Raw genomic sequence first — 16,422 nt, 5'->3', positions numbered from 1 at the left:
GCCGCCCCAAGCAAAAAAAATTTTGGCTGCCCCCCCCCTTTTTTTTTTCCTGCCCCCCTGCCCCAACTCCACCCCTTCCCCAAATCCCCAGGCGTGACGCATTCCCCGCCACCCATTGCTTCCTGCGGGCCCCCCCGCGACCTCGCACCCTAGCTCACCTTCGCCCCGCCTGCTCCCCCAGGCGTGCCGCCGCTCCGCTTCTCCCCCCTCCCTCTCAGGCGAGGGAGGGCGGAGAAGCAGGGTGGTGGCGCGTTCAGAGGAGCAAGCGGAGCGGAGGTGAGATAGGGTTGGGGGGCGCAGGAAGTAACGGGGGGGGGGGTAGGGGAACCACTCCCCGCTCTAGCTCACCTCCGCCACCTCCCCCGAGCGCCCTGCCGCTCGGCTTCTTCTCCCTCCCAGCCTTGCTGCGCGAAACAGCTGTTTCGCACACGGCAAGCCTGGGAGGGAGGGGGGAGAAGCGGAGCGGCGGCGACACGCTCGGGGGAGCAGGCGGAGGCAAGCTGGGGCGGCGAGCGCACTTTTTCTCCATGCCCCAGAGTCGGCGCCTATGATTGCCGGCGCCAGAATGCCGCCCCTAGAAATGTGCCGCCCCCAAGCACCTACTTGTTTTGATGGTGCCTGGAGCCGGCCCTGGGAGAAGGGATAGGTGCCAAACCAGATCAGTAGAACAGGTCAGCCACCGATTCGCCACTCACATCCTCAGCCCCACTCCCCCGGCTTGCCTCCTCAGTTCCCCCACTGGCTCGCCTACTTACCCCCCGCCACTGCCCGCCCACTCGCCTCCTCAGTGCCCCCCCCCCCGCCACCAGCTCACCTGCCCCCCCCCCCCGCCACTGCCCACCCGCCTCCTCAGCCCCCCCACCCCTCCCGGCTTGCCTACTCACTCCCCGCCACTGCCCACCCGCTCACCTACTCAGCCCCCCTCCCTCACCCACTGCTTGCCTACTCACCCACCCCTCCCCGCAGGCCGCACAGTGAGCCCACCTACTCAACCCTTGCGGGCCGCACAGTGAGCCCACGCGGGCCGCATGTTGTGCAGGCCTAGACTAGATGATCATAGTAGTCCCTTCTGGTCTAGATTCACAGTTTACAAGAAGCAGTGGTAGAAGAGAAAGGGTTGGCTTTTCCTTGCCATACCTCTGCTCATCTAGGTACAACAAGTGTATAAGAATGGTTTCTGTTCTCTATAACAAATATACATAGGTGGCAAGTTAAATATAGAGAGCACAGGTACAACATTTAGGGCTCAACAAATTGAACACATAACTTTATTATTTCAAATCAACTTAAGTACTGTCCCAAATCCCCCCATCAGACTACTGCCGAAGGTAAAACTGGAGTGGGTGTAGGAAAAAAACAAGAGCTAAGATGCAGGAAAAGTGCAGAACCTTGAAAGTGAGGATGTGAAGGTTTCTTTTAGGATACCAGATCTCTGATGTTTATTTCATATCTTTCACTTACCAGTGAACAATTGCCAAGAAAAACACATTCCTTCCAGTTGACAGAATTGAAAATGGATGTGGGGGTGTTAGTCCTCATTGATGACTTTTTAAATTCTCTGCTTTCAATTTCCCCTCCACCCACTCCCTTAAGGATGCACATTGTGGTTCTTTTTCTTGGCTAAAGAGCGATGTATGAGTTCTCAAGGGAATCCCACACTTTGCTTGGCCACAGTGTCAGCTGCAGAGCAACTCTGCCCTATCACAGGTCTCCCTAACTTACCAGCCTGAAGAACTAACAGACTAGAAACTGATGCTGGGTACTCATGAGTAAGGCTACGTTTTAGTCACGCTTATTTTTAGTAAAAGTCACAGACAGGTCACAGGCCATAAACAAAAATTCACAGCCCGTGACCTATCCATGACGTTTACTATATACCCCTGACGAAAACTGGGGGGGAGGCGAGGGAGCTCAGGGGAATGGCCGGGGGGGGGCAGCGTGGCAGATGCTGGGGTGGTGGTGAGCACAGCGGGTTCCAGGGGGAAGGGCCAGGGGGTGCAGCGGGAGCTCGGGGATGGCATGGCGGGTGCTCGGGGAGGGGGGCAGCCAGGGGGCACAGTGGGTGCTGGGGGGGGGGGGGGAATTCGCAGCGGGTGCTTAGTGGGGGCGGACAAGGCTCCCTACCCGGTTCCTGAGCTCCACTTGCTGCCTCTGCTCCATCCCAAGCCCCAGTTCTACAGCTCACATTGGCTGGGAATCACAGCCAAAGGGAGCTGCAGGGACGGTGCTTGCCAGCAGAGGAAGCACATGGAGCTAGGAGCTATGGGGGGGGGGGAGCCCCCCCTCCAGGTAAGCACTGCTCAGCACCCCAATCCCCAGCCCTGAGCCCCCCCACACCCAAACTCTTGCTGCTGGGGGGGGGGGGGAAGCAGAGACTGCTCCAGCAGCAGCCGCTGCGCCTGGCCCAGGGGCTGCCCAAGCTGCCCCCGGGCCAGGCCCACCAGCCACTGCACAAGTCACGGAGGTCACAGAATCCATGACCTCCATGACAAACACGGAGCTTTACTCATGAGGCAGCATAAAGCACTAATCCATGAAAATTTAGCCAGTAAATTCTGAATTCTCGTGCAAGTTGGAAAGCACGACACACAGATATATCAAAATATAATTTTCCATTTAAAAACTTACTTCTTAAGCATGTGTGTAAATTAATAAAATACTTTTTAACAAATAAAGTCATCAGTGCCTGCCACATAACAACAATATAATGTAGTTCTTACCTTTAAGTTATTCAATTTAGCTGTTACTGCAGTGGATTCAATTACACTAGGACCTAAATGATAGTCAAAAGGAGAGAAGACAGTACTGAAGTAAATCCATAAATAATGACATCATAGTAAGATAATTATACAAGTCTGAAGTATCTTTAATCTCAGGATTCAAAGCACTTTGCAAATATTAGTTACGCAATACCCTAGCGAAGCAGGCAAATATTACACCAGGGTATAGATGTGTAAACTGAGGGGCAAGTCCCTTGATAGCCATGCAAGGCCACTCAACAATTAAGTAGCAGAACAGGGACTAGAAGTCAGGAGTGCCAAGTCCCAGATCCCTACTATACCACATGCTACAAATGCATTCAAATAAGACAATAGATATTTCCTTACAACTAATTGTTTTTTGTTTTTTACAATCCTATTAAAAATTCACAGCCCACCCCAACTAATAAATTGACTCTGCTATGTTTGTGATTAATAAATTATTAGTAACTGTCCAATAAAGACTGGTGCTGTGGTTAATACTTGTGTCTAGAGGTGGAAGTGAGGAGGCTTTATTATGGAAGAGAGATCTATTTAAGTTGCCCTACAGCATTAGAGTACCCAGTGCACCATTTGCATGCCTTGTGGTTACCGTAATGATCATTAGTGGAATATGTGTTGGATTTTGACCATCTTGGCCCGTTGAAGGGAATTACCTATGTTTGTGTCTACGTTACATATAATTAAGGCTAAGATTTTTAGTAAAAGTCACAGACAAACAAAAATTCATAGAAGCCGTGACCTGTCTGTGACTTTTGCTGCTGCGGCTCCATGGTTTCTCCCACCACCGTGGTGGCTGGGAGCTGTGGGGTTCCCCCTCTGCATCCATGGGAGCTAGAAACTGCAGGGTGATCATATTTCCCAAAGAGAAAATGGGAAACCCCCAGCCACTCGCCTGAGGTGGTTCCCCCAACCTGCGCGCGAGGCTGTCCCCCGTTGCTGGAACCCTGAGGAGGGCCCCCTCAGCAGTCTGTCACCTGTCGCTGGAACCTTGCAGGGGGCCCCTTGTCGCTGGAACCCTGCCAGAGCCCCACTGGCTGCCAGCTCCAGAGTCCCGCAGCCCCTGGCACTGAAGCAAGCAGAGAATGTCACAGAGGTCTCTGGAAGTCACGGATTCCGTGACTTTCATGACCTCCATGACCTAAACGTAACCTTATATAAATTGATCCTTATACACATAAAAAATGTGAATGGTTTTATCGAGGTTCTACTGCAGATATGGATGTTGTTTTCAACAAGTGACATTTAAATTGATTTGTTAAAGCAGCAGACTGAATGGCTCTTCTGGTCATGGAGCTAAAGAATAATGAACAAACTATTATACACTCAGCCTCACAGAAACAGTGAAAATGAACCTTTACAGAATTAAGGAGAACTTAGGTAGGTGAGCAGAAAAACTACCAGCACAGAAAACAAGCTCAGCATCTTCATAGGCCAACTTGCATCTCTTCTGCATTCTTTACTCCACAGAACTAGCACGAAAGAACCACGAAAAAGGGAAGGAGAATGGATGTCTCTTAGAGACAACAGATCTGAACCAGGTCCTGGGTTACAAAGATCAGAGCAGCAGACATCTTTAATTTAATTTCAGTTTCCCTTGAACAACAAACTGAAACGTTTCCTTGTTTAAAAGAAAGGGGGGGGGGGGACTCTCTTACAGACAGACCAGGTTTTTTCTGTAGGTTGGCTCAGGAATGTGCAGCTAGGTGTTTAGTTTTTAAAACTAAAATGCACTCAGAAAGTACTTTTTAAAAGAATGATATGGACTCTGCAAGTGAGCATAATAAAAAGGTAGATCAAATATTTTTCCTCACAAGGTCAAGTAAGTCCTTTTAAAAGCAAAAATCAATCAACATAATTATGAGTTGGGTCCATGCCCTGTCAACACACCTGGCTGCCAAAGCAATCTCATGAGGATAAGAATCCCACAGCACCGCCAATTCCTGAAGAAAATCAAAGGTCGGACCACACTTCCAACAGGGTACAAAGAACCATGAATTTCTTACAACAGCAGAGTTACATGGGACAGGGGCATCCACATCATCAGAGCTACATGCAAGTAGATTCAATGCAACACACTAACAACAACATTCCATACTGAGAACTGTCATTCATTAGGCCTGAACAGCTCAATTTTTTTACTTTTACGAGAGCATTGCTTTGCCCATTATTAGTCAAAGCAGCTGTCACATGCCTGCAAGTCCCAATCAAGTAATTAGAATTGAATGTAGCACACATAACAGAAGAATATGGCCCAATTATTTAGCTGAGTCAGAAACAGGGGAATGGCTTCATTAGAGCTTTCTTGCTTAATAGTTCATAAGAGATGTAATCTGAAAACTACATTTACAAAAAATCATATTAAGGACCCATGCATTGCCCTAATTTGCCCCCAGGCACCTCCCAGCAATGTCACTCTTATGTATGAAGATGATGGCAGTTAGTTTGGTTCTGAAATTTTAAGAGACAAACTAACAGCATCTAAGACAGTTCTATTTTATGGCTGATTTTTGCTCATTTATGCTACAGTTATTTTTTGTTCATTTGTTTAAAGCAGCTTTTGAGTGTGGCAAAGTTCAGCAGCACTGAATAGAAAAATGTTTCCATCTTCTTCATTTGCAGGATGGCCAGAATGAATTTAGAATTCTTGTCTGGTATGTTACCAAAATAACACCATAACATATGATATAGATACCCCCGATCCTACTCTCAAGACCACCACCACCACTCCACAAGTCACCCTCAGCCTCCAAAATCCTGGAACATAATATGGCCCCCACAGAGTAACACAGACCTTCAGCCACATTTTAAACTGGAGACTCAGTTACTATTTATTAATGAAAAGCTGTTTGCCCACTTTACAGTATTATCAAAAATATTTTGCATTTCTATAGCACCTTCCATCCAATGCATTACAAACAATTAATTCTCAACACCCTCATGGGGAAGCAGAGTATTATCCCCACCATTTTACAGATGGAAAGACTGAGGCAGAGAGAGGATAAAGTGTGATTCTAAGTAAAAAGCTACACCTTCTTATTCAAGAGATCTGCTCATGTGTACTCACTTACTATTGCAAAGTATTTACTACTGCCAGCTCTGCAGAAAGCACAAACCTCTGGAAGAATAAACTGGATTCTTTTCTGGCCTGTGCATCAGAACAATTCACAGTATTCTAATTACAGAGTCAGCTATTTTCCTTAGCTACACTTGCATAATCCTCACTGAAGGCAATAAGGTTTGACAGCTGTCTCAGATTATGCTCTTGGTTACAACAGGGCTGCATTAGTATAAATGAGTGGTAAATTGTTTGTACTATTGAAGCTGTACAAGTTAAAGAATGCAGTTTGATTCTCAGATCTCAAGCTGAATTTGCAGTTGCAGGGCTGACAGTTACACACACACACACAAATAGAAAGCCTCTCCTTTTACTTGTAAACTGAGCACATTTGAGATGGAGTCATTGAGACGGGAGGTGGAACACCACACGATGCCATTTTTCACAGAGCCACTTTGAGTAACATCACAGCCATGAATGGTATCCAGATTTCTAACACCCAGTCCTGTGTTTTAATCACCATACTTCCTCTTAATATGTTGCTTTTCTATCCCAAATGTATGCAGGTATTAGCCACCTGTAATCAGCAGACCAAAGCTTCTTAGACACATCAATCTTCCATTTAGCTAATCTTAAATGCACCATTTGCTTAATTAGCATCTACTTCAGTACAGAAACTGTACAACTAAGCAAGGAAATCTATTCAATACAGATGTAAGAAAAAAACTGTAAACATCAGATGCAGACTTGCAACTATGTACAGCTCCAGAGATCTCAAGGCACTAGCCTCATTAACACTGGAACAAATCTGTGGAGAATAAGTCATTTACACAAGTTAAGGTATAGAAACAGCCATAGTTTTAAAAAAAGACAATAATAATCTTACCTGCAATTCCTATGAAGACTGTCAAACCAAAACAAATGAAGAATACAACAAAGACCAGAACAAAGTGTCGTTTGGACAGTGTATACAATCGCATTGGTGCTAACCTGCAGGAAGCAAAAGAAAGCCCAGAATTAGCACTCAGTAATGGCACTTGTAAAAAGAGACTGCATCAGCCAGTCCTCCATAATAAAAAAAATAAAATAATTTCTGTGCCAACGTGGAATACCAAGAAGAATCCATCAATGATGCACTTTTACAGAGCAAGCGTAACAGTTTCCTTCCAGCCTTGCACACTCAGTATCGCCAACTCTCATGATTTTTTTTCTAAGTGGTTAGAGGTTGAAAATACTGCACACTAAAGAAAGTGAAGTTTTTCTTGTTCTAGTACTTTAAACAGCAGTTACCATTTCTTTCATGCCAAAAGCATTTTCTGCTATCCTAAGATCTAACTGTGGGAAAGGGTCTCCTCCTTAACTCCTCCCAGACAGAAAAAAGTTCTATATTTGAGCTCAACTATCTGATATACAGACACACACAGGGTATTCTTAAGACTAACAGAAGTATTGGAGTACGTCTGATGAAGTGGGCATTCACCCACGAAAGCTTATGCTCCAATATTTCTGTTAGTCTTAAAAGTGCCACAGGACCCTCTGTTGCTTTTTTCAGAGTCAGACTAACACAGCTATCCCTCTGATACTTGACACAGGGTATTGTGAGGATACCATATTTCTAACCATAAGAGCGAAAGCTGATGGTGATGACCTGTATCGCTTAACTGAGGCCTGGTCTACACTATGACTTTAATTCGGATTTAGCAGCGTTAAATCGAATTAAATGGCTTCGTTGTGTGGACGGGTGCAGGGTTAATTCGAAATAAAGGGCTCTTAAAATCGATTTCTGTACTCCACCCCGACGAGCGGAGTAGCGCCAAAATCGATATTGTCATTTCGAATTAGGGTTAGCGTGGCCGCAATTCGATGGTATTGGCCTCCGGGAGCTCTCTCACAGTGCACCATTGTGACCGCTCTGGACAGCAATCTTAACTCGGATGCACTGGCCAGGTAGACAGGAAAAGCCCCGCAAACATTTGAATTTTATTTCCTGTTTGCCCAGCATGGAGAGCACAGGTGACCACAGAAAGCTCATCAGCACAGGTAACCATGCAGGCCGATAATCGAAAAAGAGCACCAGCATGGACCGCACGGGAGGTACTGGATCTGATCGCTATATGCGGAGAGGATTCAGTGCTAGCAGAACTTTGTTCGAAAAGACGAAATGCCAAAACTTTTGAAAAAATCTCCAAGGGCATGATGGAGAGAGGCCACAATAGGGACTCAGATCAGTGCCGCGTGAAAGTCAAGGAGCTCAGACAAGCCTATCAAAAAACAAAGGAGGCAAACGGTCGCTCCGGGTCAGAGCCGCGGACATGCCGCTTCTACGCCGAGCTGCATGCAGTTCTAAGGGGAGCCGCCACCACTACCCCACCTCTGACCGTGGATTCCGAGGTGGGGATAATCTCATCAGCTACACCTGAGGATTCTACGGACGGGGAAGAGGAGGAGGAGAAGGACGAGCTTGCGGAGAGCACCCAGCACTCCGTTCTCCCCAACAGCCAGGATCGTTTTCTCAGCCTGACTGAAGTACCCTCCCAACCCAGTATCCAAGACCATGACCCCATGGAAGGGACCTCAGGTGAGTTTACCTTTTAAAATATAAAACTTGTTTTAAAAGCAAGCGTTTTTTAATGATTACTTTGCCCTGAGGACTTGGGATGCATTTGCGGCCAGTACAGCTACTGGAAAAGTCTGTTAACGTGTCTGGGGATGGAGCGGAAATCCTCCAGGGACATCTCCATGAAGCTCTCCTGGAAGTACTCCAAAAGCCTTGCCACAAGGTTTCTGGGCAGTGCAGCCTTATTCCATCCTCCATGGTAGGACACTTGACCACGCCATGCTTGCAGCAAGTAATCTGGTATCATTGCATGACAAAGCCTGGCAGTGTATGGTCCCGGTGTTTGCTGGCATTCAAGCAACATCCGTTCTTTATCTCGCTGTGTAATCCTCAGGAAAGTGATATTGCTCATGGTAACCTGGTTGAAATACGGGAATTTAATTAAGAGGACAGAGGTGGCCGTTCCTGCTGGGCTGTTTGCCTGTGGCTGAAAAGAAATCCTTCCCTGCAGTTAGCCAAGCGCAGGGCGGGGGGAAGAATTGGCCCAGAGCTTTTCGCGTTCGGCTAGCAGGGATCTTCCCTGATACCAGCCACGTGGTGGGGGGAGGGGTTAAAGCGATCATCCACAGAATTGGATGGGGGGGGGGTTAGTTTGTTTTCTGCTGCTGAAGGTTAACAGGAAAACCGCAGCACTCAACGGGCTTTGCTTGGTATGTGGGAAAGGAGGGCGCAGAAGCTGAAAGACAATGGCTTACCATGGCCGCATGCAAGCCGAATTCTGTTGCCTGGACCTGCGTCTGTGATCTCTAGCAGCAAAGGCACAGGCACTCAATATTAAGAGGCAAAATGCGACCTTGCACAGAAATCACATGTGCTATGTAATGTGAATAGAGTTGGTCACCGTGAAAGAGTATAAGCATTGTTCTGCAAAATGTATCTTTTTAAAAAATTCTCTCCTTTTTTCCCTCCCTCCAGCAGCTGCAAATTTTTCAAGCCTCCCTCCTCCATCCCGAAGGCTATCTCAGATAAGGCGTCGGAAAAAGAAGACGCGAAACGAGATGCTTGCAGAAATCATGGAATCCACCCGCAGTGAAAGAGCTCATCTGAATGAGTGGAAGGACATGGTTTCAAAGTATAGGAAAGAAGCCAGTGAACGTGATGACAGGAGGGACCAAGGTGAGGACATGAGGGACCAATGTGAGGAGAGGAGAGACGCTCAAGATGAGAGGTGGCGGCAGGAAGATCAGAGGAGGCAGGATGCAATGCTGGGGCTGCTGCGTGAACAAACAGACATGCTCCGGCGTCTGGTGGAGCTTCAGGAATGGCAGCAGGATAACAGAGTGCCGCAACAGCCCCTGTATAACCCCCCTCCCCATGTTCCATAGCCTCCTCACCCAGACGTGTAAGAACGTGTGTGTGTGTGGGGGGGGCTCCGTACACCCTCCCATTCCACCCCAGTGGACAGCCCAAGCAAAAGGCTGTCATTTTTTTAAACCTTTTTTTAGTGGCCTTTTCCTTCCCACTGATCCTCCTCCCAAACCCCACCCGGGTTCTCTCCCTCTTTTTATAATCAATTAATAAAGAATAAATGATTTTTAAACGATAGTGACTTTATTTCCTTTGAAAGCAAGCTGGACGAAGGGAGAGGGTGGGTTCCTTACAGAGAATGAGTCAATAAAGGGGGCGGGTTTTCATGAAGGAGAAACAAACAGAAATTTCACACTGTAGCCTGGCCAGTCATGAAACCGTTTTTCAAAGCTTCTCTGATCCACAGCACTTCCTGGTGTGCTCTTCTAATCGCCCTGGTGTCTGGCTGCATATAATCAGCAGCCAGGCAATTTGCCTCAGCCTCCCACCCCGCCATAAAGGGCTCCCCCTTACTTTCACAGAGATCGTGGAGCACACAGCAAGCAGAAATAACAATGAGGATATTGGTTTGGCTGAGGTCTGAGCAAGTCAGTAACGATCGCCAGCAACCTTTTAAATGGCCAAATGCACATTCTACCACCATTCTGCACTTGCTCAGCCTGTAGTTGAACAGCTCCTGACTCTTGTCCAGGCTGCCTGTGTATGGCTTCATGAGCCATGGCATTAAGGGGTAGGCTGGGTCCCCAAGAATAACTATTGGCATTTCAACATCCCCAACGGTTATTTTCTGGTCCGGGAAGTAAGTCCCTTGCTGCAGCCGTTTAAACAGAGTAGTGTTCCTGCAGACACGAGCATCATGAACCCTCCTGGCCAGCCCACGTTGATGTTGGTGAAACGTCCCTTGTGATCCACAAGTGCTTGCAGCACCATTGAAAAGTACCCCTTGCGATTTATGTACTGGGTACCCTGGTGCTTAGGTGCCAAGATAGGGATATGGGTTCCATCTATCGCTCCACCACAGTTAGGGAATCCCATTGCAGCAAAGCCATCCACTATGACCTGCACATTTCCAAGAGTCACTACCTTTCGTAGCAGCACCTGAGTGATTGCTTTGGCTACTTGCATCACAGCAGCCCCCACAGTAGATTTGCCCACTCCAAATTGATTCCCGACTGACCGGTAGCTGTCTGGCATTGCAAGCATCCACAGGGCTATCGCCACTCGCTTCTCAACTGTGAGGGCTGCTCTCATCTTGGTATTCTGGCGTTTCAAGGCAGGGGACAGCAAGTCACAAAGATCCATGAAAGTGCCCTTACGCATGCGAAAGTTCCGCAGCCACTGGGAATCGTCCCACACCTGCAACACTATGCGGTCCCACCAGTCTGTGCTTGTTTCCTGGGCCGAGAATCGGCGTTCCACGGATAGAACCTGCCCCATTAACAACATGATCTCCAAAGCACCGGGGCCCGCGGTTTGAGAGAATTCTGTGTCCATGTCCATGTCATGCTTGTCGCTGCGCTGCCGTCGCCGCCGCCTCCTCGCCTCGTTTTTCTGGTCCTGGCTCAGCATAAACTGCACGAGAACGCGCGAGGTGTTTACAATGTTCATGCAGTGTTCACCCAGGAAAAAAGGTGTGAAATGGTTGTCTGACATTGCTTTCATGGAAGGAGGAGTGAGGCTGTACCCAGAACCACCTGCGACAATGTTTTTTGCCCCATCAGGCACTGGGATCTCAACCCAGAATTCCAATGGGCGGGGGACACTGCGGGAACTATGGGATAGCTACTCACACTGCAACACTCCGGAAATCGACACTAGCCCTGGTACATGGACGCACACCACCAAATTAATGTGCTTAGTGTGGCCGCATACATTCGACTTTATACAATCTGTTTCCAAAATTTGAATTATATAAATTCGGATTAATCCCGTAGTGTAGACATACCCTGAGATACATGTATATAGTCAGCTTTCCACCCCTTTTATATAAATATGATCCTGGAACTTCATCTATATAATGGGATGAGACAAACCCCAGACCTGGATGCTGCTAGATGTGTAGGTTCAGACTCTGGATCCAAATCTGATCTTTCCCAAAGTTTGGAGTGTTCAGCCCATTAGAAAGATGGGTTCAATCTGCAATTCAGATGTGTATTTTGATTCAGGCCCTATCTAGGGCTGCGTCCAGCTTAAGGATGCTCAGGCTTATGTACAGTATATGTGCACCGGCAACTACTTTTACAATTTGATCCAATATGCTAAGGAGATACATACAATTTTGATTTAAATAGTAAGTGTTCATGTCAAGGAAACATGGATCACAGATTTGGGCTTAATAAATTTTAAGAATATTAAGGCACTTTAATCATGAGGAATACAGTATCAAAATACATTAAAGCAGAGGCTCTCAAACTGTGTTCTATGGACACCATTGGTCTACAAAGCACTTCCTGGAAAAGATGTCTTAACGCTTGCAATTCCAATTGTAATGCAGATACTGTATTTAATTAAATGCTTCTTTCTGAGGTGTGACGTTTTAAACAGCTGAAACTTATCTGCTCATTTTAGTTCACTCACAGGGAAAGCCAAGCATTAGTCAGGTTTAAAACAAAGATGTAGGTGTAAGGAGGGATGCAAATGAGTCACTGTCCACACTGCAAGTTTGCACAAACTGGCTTTACGAGATTCTTGTGGTAGCACCTTGCACTGACAGTCCAAGGCCTGTTAAGTGTCTCTCTCCTGTTGCTGTGCAAAAGGTCTACAAAACAGGAGAAACTGACTGACTAGCTGACTATACAGGGAAAAGAGTGAAACTAACTATCCACAGGAAGTTGTCAAATGCACAAACAAAAGTACATAAGAAAAATATTTCTCTGACCTTTCAGATACATAAATCTTCACTTGCAAAAGTAGGCACAAGTTTCTTAGACAAGTGTGGTTTTTAAATTGACAATGTCCCTTTAAGTTTCTCATTTAAACTACATACAGTTTTCGCACTGATTTAACTTGACCAGTTTAGCTAAGTCAGAACAAATTTTTGTGTGGACACACTTGTACTGGTTTAAAGCTGTTTATATGGGTGTATATTGCATTGATATGAATAGACTGACACAATGTTGTACTATTTGTAATTTTCCAAGGGCTTTCAATTCTACAAATTCCTAATTATGCAAGAAATTCTGGGCAACGTCCTACATTGGATATTTTTTAGACTGTATTGGAAAAGAAATAAACATGCATCATAACAGGTAGCTACTTAGACAGTTGTAGAATATCCTGAGGCAGTTAATATCAGGATCACAGAAAACATTGTTTTATCATTTCTTCATATGCATACTTTTATCTCCTCATTTCAGCAGAGATTTCAAAGCATTTAACATGGACGCAAAATGCTGCTAAAACTAACGTTTTTCTGACTATCCACAATCCTCAGGTAAAGTAACAAGACTCTTCACTCACAATATTCATGGAGCTGGCTTGACAACCGGGGACATGTAGGTCCTTTATTTACTCACAGGACAGAGATAATGTAGGCAACAACAGTGCATGTTTCCCCACCCTGCCCTGAAGAAACCACTTCTACAAACGATAGTTCAATTTTAATGTTCACTCATTATTAGATGGTGTCATAGGTGTACAAAGTATTTTACAGCTGAATAAGGCAACATGGGCTTTGCTGAGAAGAGAGGAACTTACAATCTTGTATTAAAAATACAACAAAATGACAAAAGACTAGTTGGGGAGAAAGAGGAAAACAGCAAATACTGTGAGACACAGCAAATACTGAGAAGGGGGATACTTCTCTTGGGGAGCACGGGGCATTAAGCATACAGTGTGAACGGTTTTCACATCTTTCACCAATATGTTTATTTAAAATAATTTAAACTTCCGTTACTACTGAGTTATCACTGAAAGGCTTTGAAAATAAATGTTCTGTATGTAAGGAAGTATTTCAGTGAGGTGGGGCTGAAACACAAGAAAGACTGTTCTAAGCAAAAGGGGAAGCATAGAAGAAGGCATGAAGATGAGAACGGAAGAAGGAAATAAAGGGAGCATGTATGTGGGGACTTATGTGAAAGGAGTGAGATGAGGAGAAAATGAGAGCAGAAAAAGCAAGCAGAAAAAAGTTGTACAGAGCCTTGAATTCAGGATGAAGAAATGTGAGCAACATACAGACTCAATCATAGGCCTCTGATAATACATCTAAAAAGGGCATCAAACTGTGATGCAGAGACCTACATTGCTGCCAGTTCTCGTGATTTTATCACAAGTCTCACAACATTTTGTGTTTTTCTTTAAAGCTCCAGCTCCTGGGTCCTGTGACAAAAACAGAATGAACGCTGATATTTTAATGTAAACTAAATTTCTAACCTTTATGGTTACAGAGAAGAGTTTAAAAATGTGAAGCCCTAAAGATGCAAAACCAGAAGCAAACAAACAATCCACTTTTTAAAAATCTCAGTATTTTTAAGCAGATGGAGTAGGTAATACTGCATCTGTTCACCACAAACTGAACATGACAACTAATTTCACAGAGGTTACCAAACAGTTATAGTGATAATCTCTTCCAAATCTGACTCTCAGGCTGGGTCAGATTTGAAAGAGATGATCTGGAGGTGAGATGCTCTGTATTCCCATACCAATCTCCTGAGCTATTAAGTCTCCACACTGTCACGAACAAAGCTCGGAAACACCTGCTTTCTCACTAATGGCAACTGAAATTGTTCAGGAGAGTACAGCTGTAGCCAGTATTTTACCTGTCTAGATGCTTCATAAAGGGCAGGCAACTGAACAAAACCCCTGTCTCCCACCAGGGGGGCAGAGATCTACCAAGTCTCATGAGAATGGCGATTCCCATCTTTCAGAGCAGCCAGGAACTTGCATGTTCAAGTAACAATGACACACCCAGAGGCCAAGCAAGGGAAGGGGAGCTCTATTTTTTATCATACACCTCCCAGTCAAAGCCTATAAAGAAAGATGTTCCCATACCCTCAAAGCCCAGGGGCAGCACACTGCAGGAAATACTAAGGCATGCATGTCTGTGTTACCTTTCACCACAGCAACAGCCAGGGAGGGCTAATAGGAGATGCACACTTGGCTTTTCAGCAGAATGCTGAGCCTGGACCCAACTGCCCTCACCACCCACTTTCGTACTGGCCTTGGTTAGAAGCTGTTTGGTAAATTTGTTGACCACATACAATGAGATACTCTGTGCTTTTCTATTCACTTGTATCAGGTCCTCTTCCATTGTTTTTTTTTCTTGTCCCAGCTGGCAACATTATTAATCCATATACTTTAGAATTTCTCATTTTTCTAGACTCAGTCCACTTGGCCTTTGTAAACAAAATATGAACTTTGGACTATCCATTTCAATCACTTTTTCATTCCTTCCTTCTTTTAACAGTTTCAAAGTTCTCTCCAAATAAGAATAACTGGTCTTATTCCACAATCAGTTAATGGCTGTTTCATATACTAGAAGTATCACCATTGATTCTGAGCATGATGCAAATAACAAAACCAGAATTTTACAAATGTACAAAAACATGCAGGTGGATAAAGGATAATAAAAAAATCAAACAGGGATTGGCATCACACGTTAAATGAGGACATCAAAATCACAAAGGAGGAAACAGCTTTTGAAATGGTTGTATCGATCAGTGAGCTGAAGTTAAAAAAACGGCTGGGGAGGAGGAAAGGAAGTTATTAAAGTCTTGGTCACTAACAGAGACTATGGATATGTCTTCACTAGCAACATTATAACGAGGCTGTGTAGTCGTGGCAGAGGGCTGGGAGAGATCTCTCCCAGCGCTGTAAAAAAAAAAAAAAAAAAAAAAAAAAAAAAAAAAAAAAAAAAAAACCCACCCACCCCCACGAGGGGAGTAGCTCCCAGCACTGGGAGTACAGCTCCCAGCGCGGATGCACTGTCTACACTATCACTTTACAGCACTGAAACTTGCAGCGCTCAGGGATGTGTTTTTTCACACCCTGAGTGAGAAAGTTGCAGCTCTGTAAAGTGGCAGTGTAGACAAGGCCTGAGTTGAATAGCTGGGGCTGAAGGAAGAACTAAGGCCAATCAAGAATAGCTCAGAGTTAAATGAAGCAGAAGGACAAAAAGGAGCCTAGAAATGTGATAAAGTTAGATTGAGGGAACAAGGTAAATATCAAAGTCAGTACAGAGGTGCTTAATACTTGCCTAAACTGCCCACCATGAAACTAGTAGTGGATTTGGTATTATCATCTTGGGAGGAAACATTACCAATAATCTTTCCCATTCCATGAAAGCAGCTGTGATTTCACACTATTCCTGAATTAAAGTTTCTGTCAATGTCCACAACTTGAATAGTCTGAGGAAGGGATTTTAATATAATGATCCCTACTTACTTCCAGCAGGCCAACCTATCCTTGTTATCTGGTAACTGACAGATACAAGACTACACCAACTCTCCGCCATCTCTCCTTTTCTGTGTTACTCTATTTTAGCTTCTAGAATAGAGAGTGATTCTTACGATTTGGCCAGTCAACAAAGGTTCTCTTAATATACTCAAATATTCCCAATAATTGATCTAAAAAATATAATTATCCAGCTACGGACAGTCACCATGCCACTGAAAGTCTTGTCCCCAAGTTGCAGATCTCAATGGAAAATCCTAGATACTGTAATATGGTGATAGTGAATTTAT

At 45.2% G+C, this 16,422-nt stretch overlaps 1 protein-coding gene across 3 annotated transcripts in view; it reads right to left on the bottom strand.

The window, feature by feature from the left end:
• Positions 1 to 16,422, bottom strand: part of TMEM181 (transmembrane protein 181) — a 67,785-nt gene that overhangs the window by 35,056 nt on the left and 16,307 nt on the right. For 2 of the 3 annotated variants that reach the window (XM_008173007.4, XM_008173008.4), the window contains exons 2-3: positions 6,704 to 6,807; positions 2,721 to 2,773 (exon numbers count right to left, since the gene is read on the bottom strand). In XM_008173007.4, the coding sequence (XP_008171229.1) occupies positions 2,721 to 2,773; positions 6,704 to 6,807 (157 nt within the window). Of the gene's footprint in view, positions 1 to 2,720; positions 2,774 to 6,703; positions 6,808 to 8,516; positions 8,793 to 16,422 lie in introns of all 3 variants that reach the window. The other variant, XM_065590372.1, reaches the window with a different exon arrangement.

This window comes from Chrysemys picta, chromosome 3 (assembly GCF_011386835.1).
Source record: "Chrysemys picta bellii isolate R12L10 chromosome 3, ASM1138683v2, whole genome shotgun sequence".
NCBI lineage: Eukaryota > Metazoa > Chordata > Testudines > Emydidae > Chrysemys > Chrysemys picta.
This window is presented reverse-complemented; position numbering and strand designations above follow the sequence as displayed.